Raw genomic sequence first — 17,092 nt, 5'->3', positions numbered from 1 at the left:
CTGAGGTACAGTAGGTGGTCCTGACAAAGACAAACTCCAACCTGTTATTCGTGAGAGAGTCAGTGTTTTTTCAATAAACATTCTCAGCCTTGAATCAATATCACCTTTCCTTCTGCATTTATAATTACAGTATACACTCTGTACCTTGACATAGGAAAAAGTGCATTAAAAATTACTAGTGTGTAATGTGTAATTTTTTTTGGAGTGGCTGTCATGAAGGTGAATTAAGGCTGGGGTGGGCATATATACCCGCAATCTGACTTCCCAAATTTCTGATGAAAGGGATTTGGCTAAATCTCCCACAGACCAAAACTGACACAAACCAAGTATTCGTTAGTTTTTCCTTCCTCTGTGATCCTTTAAAAAAAACTTTTTTAAACGGAACAATTCAAAGGAAAACATGGTCGTCATAAATCAAGTCTCCCACTTAACAACGTCGTTAATGCACTTTGTTTCAACAAGCCGAAATTGAAGATCTTTCACAACTCCGAAGTGATTCAGCTCATGTCTTGGGTTGGGGACTTCGTCTGTTCAAATTTCTAAACATTTAATTACATTTCAGTAGCTCAAACTACACACCGAGCCTGATTCAGTATCATAAGGAGCAGAGCAAAGCTCCTGACATTTCATGTCTGTTTCACAGACTCGGGGATTCGGTATGATTTTAAGTAGTTGCAGAGAATTGCAAATACAAAGGTAGCAATTGGATTTAGACTTGACAAGTGGTTTAAATGTTAACAATCTTTTGATTATTTAATATTTTGCATGTCACACATAAGAAGATAAGAAATTATACAAACTGAAAGAGACCATTCAGCACATCTACTGTACTTCATTTGGTTTCTGGCAGCTATGCAAGGATCTCATCCAGTTATTTCTTGAAAGAAACAGAATATTCAACAATGTAAGCTGGGTAGCTTGTTCCAGACTCCTACAACCATTTGCGTACAGATGTTCTTCCGGTTATAATTGTATATACTATGAATCGATGTAATAAAAGCCCCGGAACGTTGTAAATAAATTGGAAAGAGGTATTATTTTGTTTTTGCTATTAATAGTTTAAATTCTACAATTTCTTGAAAATCATCAGCTGAAGATCACCGAGTGTTTATTTTAAGTGGTGTTCACTGTATGACTTTGTCACTGTCATCTTTAACCTTAATATCAACCAAAGTGAAGTTCATCTCCACATTCCCCGCTGTTTGCAAACAACTGAGAAAGTGCGTACCTTTGTTATATTAAATAAAACTCAATTTTGGCCATGAAGTTTTAGCATTGTCATTCTTTATATATCGATATATCCACCAAACTGCATTCAGCCTTCTTTACTTCAAGGACTAATGCCCTTGTCTTCACGTTCTTCAGTTCACAGGTGTCGGCTGTTGACTCGGGGAATGGCAGGACTCTTCACAGCAGTAAGTGACAACCACCCACCCTGTACAGTTTTTAATTCTGCTAAACATTTTCTTTCGTGCAGGTTCTCCTCACAGGCTGCTGGTGAGAGGCTGATCCTGTAGTCGCTCCAGTCATGCATGCAGATCTGAGAGATGACAGTGTAGGCTTTCATCCGAAGCCACGCCTCAGCCAGGTGTCTGTAGGAAATGCAAATGCGAGTCCTTTATATTCAGGTCACTGGTTCCAGCAGTGGTCAGAGGAGAGACTATTTCCTTGAGAAATACTATTTACTGCAGTCTGGGCTATACAGTATCTCAGTAAGTACAACACTTTATCTCTTTTTAGTTTTTCTGTGAGGATACTACAAAGATCAATGTATACCTGATTCCTAGATTCTATTTTTTTCTAGTTGTCTTCTGAACCTGTATAATACGTCTTTCTTTAAAAAAATGTCCCTCTTTTGTATGTCATTAATCTTTTTACCTGATTTCTGTAGGGTAAAGTTTCATTTCAGCTGCATCATTGTGAATCTGTACAAGATGGACTTGTATGTTGTCTGTTAGACACCTGGTATTAAATATGTTCAATTTTTCTAAGACTTAAATTGTATTGTTTTTTCTTTCCCAGGTTGAAACATCAAGTTCTTGCTTGTGGAGGTGGTGTTGTACACCACCTTCCTTTGTTAAATATATATGTATAAAGATTCTAAAATAATTTTAAACAATATTTTGTATTGCACAATATTAATTTTAAAAGCTAATATCGCAAGTGATATTCTCTACTTTTTAAGTGACCAGGTGTTAATTTACAAAAATACACTTAAGTGCCTACAGAAAATAACAGATTGCTGTTTTTAATTTCCCATTTCCGTTTTTTTTTTAAGTCAGTATTCCCTCCTGCGCCGTATGTATTTCAGGAAAAAGAGGGCAATTTATGTTTTGTTCCATTAGGGTCTCAACGAATCCCTCAGGAAATATCTATCGTTCTTCAGATTAGAACAAATCATAACCGTTCAAGGAGATTCTTTTAACTAGCCATGAAACACCTAATGGGTGTCATCAGGGAACCATGACCGACACCAGACCTCTAAATGGATGGATGTCCTTTCTCTATTCTCTGATAGGTCATTTTGGGGCACTTGAAGACTCAAAAGTTTGTTTTTTTTTCTCTTCTTTCTCTTTTTGTCACTCTGTTTTTTGGTTGTTGTTTTTTTCTTACATTCACACAAAATTAGTAAAAAACAACAAGAAAAAAAAGCTTAATTCAAAAACTTCCTATTGATATTCTTAACGTCCTGTGCCATTTAAGTATGTCTCTCATGGGCCCCAAACATTCCTATACTATATTCCTATATTTCTGTTAATTATATAAAATCTTTTCTTGTGATACAGCCTCTTTAATCCATTCTTTGTATGACGGTCCTGTTTTGTCCAACCTTTTTTCGCAATATTATCTTTTTAGCAATAATACAGAGTCAAGAAAGTATTGGTATACTGAATTGCCGCTTTAACCTTTGATTAAAAAGAAAGTATTTCAAAAACAAGACTCAGAAGTTGTGGTTTTGAAAACGGGCCCCTTGTTTTCATTCTGCCGTCCTCAGCGGTTACCATGACGTCGACCATGTCCATGAGGAGCTTCAGCACCAGCGGGCGCAAGCCCTCTTTCTCCAGCGCGTCCCTGCGAGAGAGCTCGTGGAATCGATCCCGGGCGCCCATCTCCTTCACCTCCGCCTCCCTGTCCCGGGCCACCTCCGTGGGGAACAGCCTCAACGGGCTGGCCGTGCTCGGCGGCGCCGGGGTCCCAAACGAGAAGGAGACCATGCAGGGGCTGAACGACCGCCTGTCCAAGTACCTGGAGAAGGTGCGCTCCCTGGAGAAGTCCAACGCGGAGCTGGAGCTCAAGATCAAGAAGCTGATGGTCGAGAGAGCCCCCAAGCCCCGCGATATTGAGGCCATGATGGCTCAGGCCCACGCACTCAGTCAGGAGGTGAGTCCTAGCCCCCTTGTCACCTCTGACCTCTTCCCTGTTTCTCTTGCGTCTCCTTGTCATTCCTAGGTCTTTTTACATTGAAGTGGCCAGATGAAGAAAGTCCCTTCTGATCGGTGTCCTTTCTTGACGTTCTTATAACGTATTGTATCATTTCTGCTTTTTGAATTACAAACCGCCTTATTAAAAGAGCGCTGGTACAGCTACTTCTTAAACACTACGACTTCTTACAGCAAGGCTAATAATGTCAGGCATTCTCCTCTTTCTAATTTTGTGTTTGAGTAGGATTCTGTCAGAAACTGTGTGCATTATAAATAGTGGCTGGTTGCTACAGCGTGAGTCATCACTGGAAAGCAATTTGAAGGTTAAACAACTGCTTTTGTCTTTATGACTGTTTAAGAGGCAAATGTAGCTCCGATTCGCTGATTTTCATACGAAAAGAAATTAGTAAATTTGGCACGGTGTCTTTTTAGTTCTGCACTTTTATGTATTCTGCCCTGTAGCACTGGAGAAACATAATCTCCCTGTAAGTGTTTTTTTTTTCTATTTACACTGCACTAATGCAGTATACAGAGTGTAAATCAACTTCATTCTGGGGCTTTCCATGTTTAAATATTAGGTTAACTCAGGCTGTGTACCAATGTAAGGATTAAAAGGTTATCTTTTTAATGGATGTATTTAATGGATATAGCTCCCAATTCCCCAGAGTTCACTTGCCATGAGTCTTGTTTGCCATGTTTTTAAGGATCTTACAGATATGTGTTACAGAGCTGTGTAACGACAGATAAAATGAGAGGTTTCAGTTACCACATCCTACAGTATCGTTACAAAAAAATGTAAATCCTGGAAAATGGTTTGCTAGTATTTTAAGCACAGTCATCCGGCTATAGATTTTTAAATTGTGGATGGAGTGGTTAGGACTCTGGGTCAGTGCCTGAGTGGGGAACTGATGTTTTACCCTTGAGTGAGGTACTACACTCAGATTATTCCAGTTAAGATGCCCAGCTGTATAAATGGATACAAAAGTAGATTGTTCTGGATAAACATGTCAGCTGAATTAATGAAAAATAAGAGGTCGGTGAACATTTGTGGAAAGAATAACTGTTTGATTCATGGAAATGATATATTTTTGTATGTGTAATCCTATGCTATCTGGCATGCACTGGTAATGTCTAGAATTGACTAATATACTTCCCCTGCACTATTGAAGTAAACCATTTTTTTAGAATGGTTTACTGCAGCTAAAACAATTTGCACGGCAAATATAAACAAATCGTATTTACATACTTCAATGCAAATCTTCTCTGTCCTGATATTTTCTTTGGATATTTACACAGTCACTTCACATGCACAAAGCAAAATCTCTTAACCACAAGTTAAGGTGGATTTTACTGAGACAGTACAACAGCGTGGCATTAAACATTGCCCTTTTGTTTTAACGTCACGCTTGGATGCAGCGCTTCAGGATTCTCGCTTCCTGCCTTTCTAGGTCCGAAAAAAGTCCCTGGAAAATGCTAGAATCCTGCTGGAGATCGATAACGCCAAACTAGCTGCGGATGACTTCAGAGTCAAGTAAGTGTGTATAGGGCATACAAACAAGTACGTTCCACCGTGAAAGACTTCATTTCAATGGCAAACTTTGGTCATTGTGATGAATCTCCTTTTAAACAAATTCTTAGCAAATTCCATACCTGATTTCCTATTAATAGTGTTTGTAAACAACAGTTTACATACTAAGGTATACCGTAGTAAAGCACAGTAAAAGTAGTAAATCATGGTTATCAAAAGTTACGACCGACAGCGTGGTAAAACCAATCTGTGACAACAGCATGTTCTACGTAAGCGCATTACATCACATTCTCTGTTCCAGTTTCTGCACATTACGATTTAGGATTCAAGGAACTTGTAACGAAAGAACAAACTCCTACTGGAAAGTAGGAATTATTCAATCATTCAATCGTGATTTGGAGAAAGTGCCCTGAGGGAAGAAAAAAAAGCTGTTAAGGTTCCCATCCCCTTTGACAGCCTTCCAGGGTAGGGGCTAAATCCAGCTGTAATCTTGCTGATGTTCCAGTTGTCCACCTGGTGTTGGTTATAAGAGGGGCAGTTTAGGACAGCGAAAGGTTAAACCTCAGTTGTACCTCAGCTCTACTTATAATTCTCCTGCATCATACAAAGTACAGACTAAGACCAGTAATGGGACGAAACTAACCATTATGTGCCTCTAATATAGTTACAGTACATGTAGGAAATGATTCACAAGTGTGCTTCAAAGTGGAGGTAATCATCCTTATTGTTTGCAGCACAAAACAGCAGTGAAAGTTAATGTCTTTCAATGTTTTCAATTCAGAGCTTTCAATTCCGTTCATGTTTTGTTTTTTGATGAACAGGACAATATAAAATCAGAAGCGTGCAAGTGCCATTTCTGAAACATCCTCTTCAAATGTGTTTACAGATAATACGCTTGGCTACCCTCATATCCTACAAGCAGCTAGTCCGGTTTTCCCCATGATAACATGAATCCATGCTTTAAAGATCTTCCATGAAATAACTCCATGCCTCTTTTATGAACTCCTCCCCAGTTCCCCACAACTTTCTGCTCAGTTTTCAGTGCGTTTCTGCTCGGTTTTCAGCTAGGAGCTCAGCCAGTGCTTCTTAAAGTGAGACGAAGAATCACTGCCATTGAGATGATAGGAAAGATGAATCACTGCGCTTGTATTCGCCAAAACAATTTTTTACTTCTACGGGAGTCACGACAGTCTATAAAAGAGGACACAGGTCGAAACGATTTCCCTTTTGTCGTCGCTGGGTACAGGTGGGAGACGGAGGCTGCCTTGAGCCAGTCAGTGGAGAGAGACTGCCAGGCCTTGAGGAAGGCCAAGACTGACCACGAGCAGATCATCGCCTCTCTGAGAGGGGACCTGGACAGCCTGAAGGAGGAGCTGTACTTCATCAAGAAGAACCATGAGGAGGTAGGTCCAGCCTCCGATTACAAGCCCTACAAACAAAGTCTACAAACTCCCCTACTGAATTAGAGCCCTGTGAACAGGCATGGATATATCCCATTTGTGTCGACCTTTTCTGTGACCTTGAAAGTGCTTCGTCATTGACCAACAACAGGTTCATTTTATCCCACAGCTGAAGGGATGACCCCATGGCTTCAAACAGATTCCATTTGTTCCATAGCTTTTGTGTGAGGCAGCAAGAGGATAAGGGCGGTACCATATCAACTTTGGGTTGCTTTGTCTTTCAGTGGCTTTAAACCCAAATCTCTTTTTTGAATGCCAAAAAAAAAAAGAAAGCCCGGATCGTTTCATCTTATTTACCGTAAGGATCAATAAGAAACAGTAGGCCTTGAGTTTAGAAATGTACGCTTGACTGTTCCCTGGTCACTACCACACAGCCTGTTTCTAACACACTTAACAGCACATTCAGAAATTGATTAATAAGGATTTTAATCTCTTGCAAATGTACTTCGTTTACAGTTCTTTGGGAATGAAGAGGAAGCAATTCATTTTAAAGATCATTTAGAAGGCATTTTGGGAACATGATTTCTGCAGTGCCTTCTTAAGAGTTAGAATACTTAATTTCGGAGTGATACTTCAGGCAGTATGGAGCTGGATAGCTGTTAAAATATTAGGCCTTCTGTTCGTTGGCCTATATTTGAAATGAATCTTTAGAGAACTCCAGCTGAAGGGAAGGAATAGAATACTGTAATCTATCCCTAGTTCACAGCCTTTTGTTACTACTTTACTGGGGAGGAGGAAGATTTGTTATTGAAATACAAAATCATGATTTACAGATGGAAGTGTCGAGGAAGCAGGGGGTTAATTTTAATCTCCGTTAGGGTGGGGGAGCTATTGATGTTCCCTCTGGCAAATCCGATAGCAAACAGAAAATCCCTCCCAGTTTTTTTTTTGTTGTTGTGTAGATACAGTTATGCATACAGCAAACACAACAGATAAAATAACATTGGGAGCTGACAAACGGGCTTATTTAGACAGCGGGCGGGGAGCCTCATTGTAAAACTATCACTCTGAGTCTGAGGATAAATGACATACAAAGCAAGTCAAAGGGGGCTGAAATTTGACACAAGCCTGTTGGGGCCTCTACATTGTACTATTAACTATTTAGAGGAAGTAGGTTAAAAATTTATGTGAAATTCTCACCTTCCTCTTTCTGAGAGAATGTTGTTTTCCCGTTTGAGGCCTACAACACCTGGCTCTTGTGTGAAAGAAAGCACCGCCACTCACCGGGGTGTTGGGTGTCTGCTTTGTCCTTCCAGGAGGTGGCGGCCCTCAGGGATCGTTTAGCCAACGAGCAGGTGAACGTGGAGGTGGACGCGGCGCAGGGCCCGGACCTCGGGCTGGTTCTGGCCGAGCTGCGCGCCCAGTACGAGGGCATTGCGCGGAAGAACAAGGAGGAGGCCGAGGCCTGGTACCAGAAAAAGGTCAGTGAGGCCTACTGGGCCATGATGTCTGGCGCACAAATCCGCCCTTTACCTCAGCCAAACCCTTTCCTGAAAATGGTATGACACAGATTCCTCTAAATTACAGCACCCAGACAGGTATTGTATATACAGTATAAATAATATAAAATATTATATATGTATAGTATATAAAAATAATTTTATTCCATGCTGAAAAGAAAAGAAAGAAAACACAAGCGCTCACACCAACAGAAGGCGCCACAGCCGAAACGTTGTGTTTTTGTTTCTGCTCTCTTCAGCATGGAATAAACCTATTACTTGTTCCTCTGCAGCCTACGCATGCTGATGCAGCTGCACATCTGAACTATTTAAAAATAATGTCAATTTTGGAGGAAAACCAAATGTAACCCAGTGTTAATGTGAATTAATCTTTAGTGTCCAGAAAACAGAGTGTGTTCTGTCACAATATTCCCTTGTATGCAGCAGCCTTTATTCACAAAACTAGCTCAGTGCTGATTTGACTAATCACTCATCGCTTGGCCCTTCGAGGTCACCGACAGGTGCGGCTTTGTGAAGGACCTGATGTGATCGGCTGGGTTCACGTCCACGCGATATAGCACTAAATTATGTAAATGTGTCTGGTCTGCATTTTAGCTGCGTTTTGCTCTTTGCTCTTTATCATGCACGAACAAGAGCCTTTTTGTATGTAATGTTAAGTGAAAAACGCCTAGGACTACAGAAGCTTTGTGGTGAAACAGCATGAGGGCATGTGCTTTTCTCATGGGTAGAAGACAGATGGAAATTTCAGAGTCCAAGGATGGAAATTAAAAGGGCGCAGATGCAAATTTCTGTAACCACAAGTGAATTGTGAACCGACAATAGGCAGCACTTTACACACACCCTCACAGCTAAATAGAAAGCACTGCCTCCCCCAGGTGAGAGATAAGATCACTTTATTGGCCATATACAATTTCTTGCATTAGGAATTTGTCTTTTCGCGTACCCCAGCTTGCTCTCCATGAGACACACAGACAGGGAGAGAAGCTGGGGGTCAGAGCGCAGGGTCAGACATTTTTATACGGCACCTCTGGAGCAGCTGGTGTTAAGGGCCTTGCTCAGGGCCCCAAACGGAGTAGGATTCCTCTGCTGGCCGCGGGATACGAACTGGCAGCCTTCCAGACACAGGCGCAGATCCTGAGCCACAGAGCCAAGATGTGGGTAATGACTTTTTCTGCTTTTGATGCTTGGCCCTATTTTTCCTCAGCCGGGCAGACATTGGTTTAAGCTCGGGAGAACTCCCTGGCGTTGGTCTGCTGGTCATGCTCCAGCAATGTGCCTGGTGTCTCTCTCTCTCTCTCTCTCTCTGCAGCTGGAGACGGTGCAGGTGGAGGTGAAGGAGAGCAACGAGGCTCTGCAGAATGCCCAGAGCGAGCTGAGCGAGAGGCGACGTTTCCTGCAGGGGCTTGAAGTTGAGCTGGACAGCCTTCGGAAGCAGGTGAGGCTCAGCTAGCCGCTGTCCGGTCTGTCCCTGCGGCTGACCTCCCGTGTGAGTTGCATCACAAAGCCTAATCATCGTCATCCCCATGAATACACATGCAGTGTTAAGGCCACGAAACCTATGAGGAAAATGTTCCTCCCCGACCTGTTTTATCATCAACATGTAGTCGATTAGACTAAATTAAAAGCGGGTGACTAGAAAGTGACTATGTCTAATAGACATAGTCAACTTGACTAAGACTGTGATTAAATCAAAAACTGGTGACTATATTAACACTGTATACGTGTAGATCACAGGTATCTGCAACTTTAACAGCCGGGCATACCTGTAATTTGCAGGATAGGATTCCAAAGCTTATGATTGCGACTGGTGATGTGAATTAGTTTGGCTGGTGCTTTCGTCTAAAGTAAATTATATTTTTGCCTATTTTTACCATTTGGAGATACTCTGTGTTGTTCAGTTTAGCATTGGCCTCAGAAGACTTAACCACCACCGCTATCTGTAAAACTCCCCAAACCAAAATAATAAAGGTGGCTAAGATGTCAGACAGAGGTCTAGCCTTTTTATCCTTTGTCGTATTTTTGATGGGTTTTTTTTTTCTTAAAGAGGAGACTTTCAAGAAAAGTTCAATCAGAGCAGAAAAAAAACTTTGAAAGCCCATCTGTCTGATGGTGTACAGCTGTACACTTGTATGTGTTAGCTGTTCCTAACTCATTCTTTGCAATACAGTCTAGTATGACAATCTAATAGGAAAATTAAGAAAAAGTTAAATAAACTCTAAAAGCTGAAAAGTCAGGTATTCTGGGTCCTGTTTCTTGGGGGACTAAACTGTGTCTCTGAGGTAATTTTAGAAGATTTGTGTCACATCAGAAATAACCCTTAGTTTGGGGTTGTTTTGTTTAATAAGTTTCATTATTGTAGGTTTTTAATAAGATGATTGTGATGAAGGGGTGAAAAACACCTACAGTAGGTTTAGCTACAGTTCAAAGCAGAAACGGTTACCGAAAAAGAGGTTGTGAAAATATTAAAACTTCAAAAATACATTGGAGATGTCTTTTTATTTTCCCTGTTGATTAGATGATTCATGTCACTTCTTAAAATAACCTCAGTTCTAGCACTTTTTGGAAAACAATGGGACCATCTTGAAAAGCTGGCATTTGTGCTACCCTCATAGCTGAAATTATCACTTCTTCAGACAGACAGTCAGACAGACAGTTCCTGTATTGACTCTGTGTCCCATCTAAGCTAAGCCCATATTTGCTACATTTCCCCTTTTATCTTGAATGAATGAAGACAGATTAATTAATGTTACCTTTGTCCCAGCAGGGCTAAACAAGCAATGCCAAGGACAAATGTGTTTCAAATTCTCTTTCACAGGATGAGACTTTTCTGCAGTCCATTGTGCGTCAGCCACAGCTAAAGCAGTGGAACGTTTCCCTGCCATTGTGTGCAGTAGATGAATCAAGATCAAATGATTGCGTTCTAATTGCATCTGTTCAAATGTAGTGTTGACTCACCTTTGTCAACTGAAGGGCGTCATTCGCCTTTCCAAATTAGTAACTCTCGATTTCATTGCAATCGGCAGCTTTTGCAGGAGATAGAAAGCTCTCATTTTTCTAGTTTAGAATTATGATAGAATTAGAATTGTGAGGTACAATCTGGAATAACATAATATCATATACTATTGATATTACTGAAGTCTTGTGCTCCTGGAAAAAAAAAAACATTTGTTGTGGCTTTCTCTGGGTTTAAGGTTTCTGTGTCCCTTCTTGTGTGAAGGGCACAGAACAAACAGCACAAACTTTGGTTTGAGTTCTTCTGCTCTGAAGTTGGTTGTTTTCCTCAGTTTGAACGTGTTTTATTCTGCAGTGTGCAGAAATGACTATGAATTACAAATAATCCTTTTCCAAAAATATCTCCAGTTAATCGATAGATTTAGACATCATTTCCTAACCAGGTTCCATTCGTATTACTCGTCTAATCCAGCAAATCCAGATTGATACTCCTACAGACACTAATTATTAATTAATAACTGGCTTTCTCAGGTTCCATTACCAGCATTACTGGTTACAGCAACAACAAAAAAAGACGATAGGTTTGTGACAAAGATTTCAACACTCATACCAAAGCAGACAGATGGTGAAATATTTCTTAATTGACTTTGATATCCTACGCAATTTCTCATGCGCTGTAGCAATGTAAAAAATGTGTTGAGCGATGAAATGCTAGTGTTAAAAAATAAATGTGTCTTCGCAATGGGATGATTGGAGAAGCACAGGCAGTGAAGTATTCTCAGAGAAGGGCCCAGAACAGGCTTCTGTAACAGGGATTTCCAAGTGTCTTTGCCAGCGTGCCTCTTCCCTGCTCAGGAAGGACATTATCCAAGAATGATCCAAGGGGTTGTTTATTTCTTGGGGACAACAGGGGGCGCTCACCCTGCGGTCTGTCTGTGTGGGTCCTAATGACCCAGTATAGTGAAGGTATACTGTAAAAAGGCACCTTTACTTTGAGATGTAAAACCGAGGTCCTGACTCTCTGTGGTCATTAAAAATCCCAGGGTGTTTCTCAAAAAGAGTAGTGGTGTTATCCCAGCATCCTGGTCAAATCCCCCTGGTCTTTACCAATCATGGCCTCCTAATAATCCCTGTCTCTGAACTGGCTCCATCACTATGTTCTCCTCCCCACTGAGAGTGTGGTGTGTGGTGAGCTTTCCTGCTGTGCGCTTTGAGTTGAGTGACTAGAAAAGCACTGTATAAATGTAAGGAATTGTTATTCTTAACTTCTTGTGCTTGTCAGTCCTTTAGTCTTCAAGGGACACCCCTCGTCATGAGTCACCTGTCACTTTGCGGAGAAAAGACATTAGTCTGTAAATCTTTTGCATGACTGGCTTAAATTGAGGCAATCACTTTTCTCGCAAGCAACAATCTTCCATTTTAAAGCTTATATTTTTTTCAGCGTCTAACTGGAAGATCTACTGTAGGGCCATTTTAATATTTATATAATTCCTGGATTGTCTTTTAGCATGACAAGGATATTGGACAAGGACTGTTCTCTTTATTTGATTGCTGTGGGAGGAAGATGACTCGGTCATTGTTTGGCTGGAAGTGAGAGACTAGCAGCACGTGATCGGGACTAGACTTAAGACTGAAAAGCAGAAATCAAAACCGACATCGCCTTGTGCTGTGCTGAACCAAAACCTGCAGACGAGAAAAGGTGTAAAACAGCTACTGAATTAAATAAGTAATAATTCCTTACACTTACAGCACTTTTTTGGACATTCCACTCAAAGCGCTTTACATGTAATGGGGATCCCCTCCATCACCAGTGTGCAGCCCCACCTGGATGATGCAACAGCAGCCATAGTGCACCAGAACGCTCACCACACATCAGCTATCAGTGGGGAGGAGAGCAGAGTGATGAAGCCAGTTCACAGATGGGGATTATTAGGAAGTCATGATTGGTAAAGGCCAAGTGGACATTTGGCCAGGACACCAGGGTAACACCCCTACTGTTTTCGAGAAACACCCTGGGATTTTTAATGACTACAGACAGTCAGGACCTCGGTTTTGCGTCTCATCTGAAGGACAGTGCCTGTTTACAGTCTAGTGTCCCCGTCACTATACTTGGGCATTAGGACCCACATGGACCACAGGGTGAGCGCCCCCTGCTGGCTGCTCTAACACCTCTTCCAGCAGCAACCTTCGCTTTCCCAGGAGGTCTCCCATCCAGGTACTGGCCAGGCTCACACCTGCTGAGCTTCAGTTATGAGTTGCAGGGTGATATGGCTCCTGGTCATATTACCCTGCCAAATAAGTGGCCTGATTACGAATATCGGAATAAGTGGAATGGATACATTAAAACCCAGACCGATGGGGGGGCTCAACGAGCCGAGAAGAGGGGCTAACATCTCCTGGGACTCTTTTCTCCAGGTGGGCGTGCTGGAGGACAACCTGGGGGAGAGCACCCAGAAGTACGCCGCGGATATGGAGAGCCTGCGGATGAAGATCGCCCATCTGGAGGAGGAGCTCTCCCAGCTGCGCCTGGACATGCAGCGCAACAAGACGGATTACGAGCAGCTGCTCCGCATCAAGCAGAACCTGGAGATGGAGATCGCCACCTACAGGCGCCTGCTGGAAGGAGAGGAAGTGTAAGGAAACCCCTAAGCTTTCTCCACTTCTCAAAGGACTGGGTCAGGGTCCTATGAACTCTGCCCAGAATGTAAGACCTCACGTGCAGATTATGCTGTAAATCTGCAACATCAAGTTTTCCTTCTTTTTTTGATGAGAATACTCCCACCTGGGTTGAAAGATCAAAAGACATCAGCTGGGTGGAGTACAAACTAGCTATTGTACTTGAATGTCTGTTTGCTCCACGTGCTAATTTTATACACAGTAGGTACTGTATGAGTCATGGTATTTATAAGTAAAGATATCTATATTTCTTGGAATAAACCCAAAACAATTCCTGCAGTCCAGGATTTTTTAAATTAAATTAATGCTTCACAGACTCCCAGCATGCACCCGAGTTATAATGAAAACGAATGTCTTGTGCTTCTTTTGGGATGCCACTGATTTAGTTACACTAAGGTAATAGTTCTGTTGCTGAATATTTATGACCATTGGAGTGACACATTTCTTTTTTGGTTTTACAGGCCTAAGGAGCCACCTCCACCCAAGAGTAAGTACACTGTTCACCATCCTGCGTTCACCCAAAGAGGTGGCAAAGCAGGAAACAAATTAAGGCACAGAGAGTTTCAGTCAGATCCTCAGATTCGCTTTTATACAATGCAGAGTCTGAGACTCCTTTGTAGTTCATACAGGTCTTCACAAGATTGTTATGTACTGGCAACAGAACAGCACTTTGCGAAGTCTGACAATAACAGGGACTTCACACAACCCTGCCCCCCCGACGCTTCCTCCAAACTGCAGGGCAGTCCTCTGATTCTTTCACATGGAGGCTCAATCCTGCAGGAGATATAACTCAGGAGAATCCTTGACCCAGTGGTAGACTGATAAGAGAGGAGGCACATGAGGAATCATTACCCTCTTACACATGATAAGAATGCTCACTGCACAGCTGCCCTTGGCTTCCTAAGCCTTCCTGTTTGTTAAGGCTGAGAGGCATTCAAGCTGTTCAGTACTATGGGTATTGTGAAGACAGAATTGATCTCTCCTAGCTTGCCAGTTTCACGACTTCAATGTCATTCAGTATCTATGAGCATCACATCAACACATTCCAGAGCAATGTGGGATACTCTTTGCCTAGCAATATCGGCATTAAATCCTCCTTAAGATTCCCTGAAATGGGAATTCTGTCGTTTCCATAGCAGCCCAAGTCTGCGTGGTGACGATTGTGACAATTGCCTGTGCCTGAGATGATGTCGTAAAATAAATACTTACAAACACTCTGTATGATAATCATCATAAAACCATTAACTTTGGAGGTGACTCACCCTGTAAAGGCTTAAATTTGCCGACTTCCTATAGCCTGGAGTGACAGCAGTCACTGGAAAGTAGGATGTTACTTCCTCCTATGAAACCCGTGTGAAAGTCTAATCTATCTTAATTGTTGTCGCCTTGTGATAATGTGTGTTAGCTCTTTGAATGGGCTGAACTTTGACACACTTTGCTTTGAGAGCTTATGCCAAAAGCTTTATCATAACACCATTAACATGGACAGAAAGCAGCGTTGCACTGAATAAATAAATGCTATTTTAATGACATTTTAAATTGACACCGAAGCCAGATTGATCCCTAGAAACCGTTGATACAAATAAACGCAAAACTGAAAGGTTATTCATGTGCCAGGTTGTAACTGGAATGAGTGGATTACAGATTTGAGGACTAGCACAGAATACGAGCAATGTAGCCCGGAACCTTGTATAGGCTTTGTGAACACAAAATTGAAGCCATTTTTTCATTATTGACGTTTTTAGTCCAGCCTTGAAATATGAAGTCCTGTATTTTCATTTGATTCAGATTTTGATTAAATTACCTATTTAAGAATGAAGGTTTCATGCCTGATTTATTCTGAGATGATGGAGAAGGGGGCTCCAAGAGACCCCCAATCGGGAGGTTTTATAACCAATCATTAAATTAATCTCTTTTTCTAAAGACTTGGAGCTATTTACTTGTTATCCTAATTAGGGACACGGGTAATGGTGTATTACATTGAATAATTGAAAGGTCATTTGCAACAAAACTCTGAATATCCTTTAGCCCTTAAAGTTCCTACAACTGACCTGAAGGTCTCTTAAAGAATCGGCACCTGAGGAGCTGTGGAAAGTTGTTAGATTAGTCCCTCAAGACCAGTAATGATCTCATCTAGATGATTAAATATGACTGAAAGACACATTCAGATCCCCAGGATAAAGACAGACCACTATTGCTCTACCTATTGTACCTATTTTAAGAAATACCTGAGACATGCTCAGTTCTCCTAAATGAAGACAGTTAATTCATATATGAGAGTGCATATGTGAACTGATGAGTGCTCCCTGAATTTGTGGATTTAAACTATTTAAACAGTTTACATAACTATTTTCACAAATGTGGGGTCCTTATTTGGAAACGACTATATATCGGCAAAAATCTACATTTTTCCTATCTGCTGTTATGCATATGCCCTTTAAACCTGAGCTTTTGAAATGAAATGAAATCATGTTGTTTCTGCACCATAACAGTGGAGCAGGACGATTTCTAACCTCTCTGGGCCTTTCCCGTACATGAAAAACTTTTCTCCTGTGTCCTCGGGTGTTACATTCTGCTAATCTTGTCTGTTTTCCTGCAGAGCCTGATGTGATGACGAGAAAGATTGTGAAGGTTGTCACTCAGACCATGATTAACGGCAAGATTGTGGATGAGTCCAGCGAAGTGGAACAGATTGAAGAGAAGAAAAAATGAGACAAATTTCGTGGTGCACAGATATTCCAATGCCTATTGTTAAACCTTAAACTGTTTCCTTTCTGGTCATAGTGAAGTGTAGGGACTATATTCTATATGTTTCTATTTTTGCTTTATGGTGCATTGAGATACTGTATTTTGTCAGAAAGTAACAAAACAAGCTTCACTGTTCCTGTCTTATTTTTTTTTTCCATTGTTCTTATGATATCTTAATATCTTCTGGTTAAGAACAGTAATAAAGAATTTCACACCAAGTTTTGCTTCTACATGAGTTTTCTTTGATTGCATATTCATCCCGCAAGACTGAACCAGAGAAGAAATCCACCTTACTGTCTCTTGGTTAATGACATTGTCCACTCTGTTGCTCATTACATGTATCATCCTTACAAAGTTCAACTGATTTAAGTTTGAAAGTGAAATTGACCGTGTCAGTGCCTTTTGTCTTAGATTTTAAATTAAAGACATTCTTCATTGCAATTCTAAAAATCCAATCGTTTAACTTCCTGAACAAGTGCAGGTCTCTATTCCAGGTGAAAACCTTAACTGTAAAAATCAAACTCATTATGTGCTCAGTTCAGATTTAGCAGCTATGTTTGACGCTTTGCCTTTCTTGTTTTCAGCTCTCAAATGAATTATGAAATGGTGTAGCTCAGAAAATGTCAGTTATGCAATTAGGAATTAAAATCCAAAACACACCCTGGGATTCATAAGTAATCAGGGCTTGAGGACCTGAGGGTCCATTACTTTTCTTATCACTTCTGATCATAATTGCTTAATTTAAATAATTATTTGACTAAAACATTAAATCACCAGATTGCTTGGGCCTTTATCAATTGCTAATTGAAAATTATGTGCTGGAATCCAAGCCATTGGACATTTCAT

At 41.1% G+C, this 17,092-nt stretch overlaps 1 protein-coding gene across 1 annotated transcript; it reads left to right on the top strand.

The window, feature by feature from the left end:
• The first annotated feature begins 1,607 nt into the window (after positions 1–1,607).
• Positions 1,608–16,464, top strand: LOC102682806 (keratin, type I cytoskeletal 18). Its single transcript, XM_006640529.3, has 9 exons — positions 1,608–1,712; positions 2,996–3,381; positions 4,871–4,953; positions 6,197–6,353; positions 7,667–7,831; positions 9,180–9,305; positions 13,238–13,455; positions 13,960–13,985; positions 16,098–16,464. Exons 2-9 carry the CDS (start codon positions 3,004–3,006, stop codon positions 16,208–16,210), a joined length of 1,266 nt encoding a protein of 421 aa, XP_006640592.1. The 5' UTR covers positions 1,608–1,712; positions 2,996–3,003; the 3' UTR covers positions 16,211–16,464.
• The last annotated feature ends 628 nt before the right edge of the window (positions 16,465–17,092 follow it).

Source organism: Lepisosteus oculatus, chromosome 24 (assembly GCF_040954835.1).
Source record: "Lepisosteus oculatus isolate fLepOcu1 chromosome 24, fLepOcu1.hap2, whole genome shotgun sequence".
Taxonomy (NCBI): Eukaryota; Metazoa; Chordata; class Actinopteri; order Semionotiformes; family Lepisosteidae; genus Lepisosteus; species Lepisosteus oculatus.
The sequence above is the reverse complement of the archived record's forward strand: the minus strand, read 5'-3'. Positions and strand labels throughout refer to the sequence as shown.

What these genes read in the sequence shown, in the direction of transcription:
- LOC102682806 (XM_006640529.3), top strand. Translation starts at nt 3,004, where the DNA reads ATGACGTCGACCATGTCCATGAGGAGCTTCAGCACCAGCGGGCGCAAG. An exon ending in TCAAGAAGAACCATGAGGAG is followed by an intron (nt 6,354 to 7,666) that starts GTAGGTCCAGCC and finishes TTGTCCTTCCAG; the next exon opens with GAGGTGGCGGCCCTCAGGGA. An exon ending in GGAGCCACCTCCACCCAAGA is followed by an intron (nt 13,986 to 16,097) that starts GTAAGTACACTG and finishes GTTTTCCTGCAG; the next exon opens with AGCCTGATGTGATGACGAGA.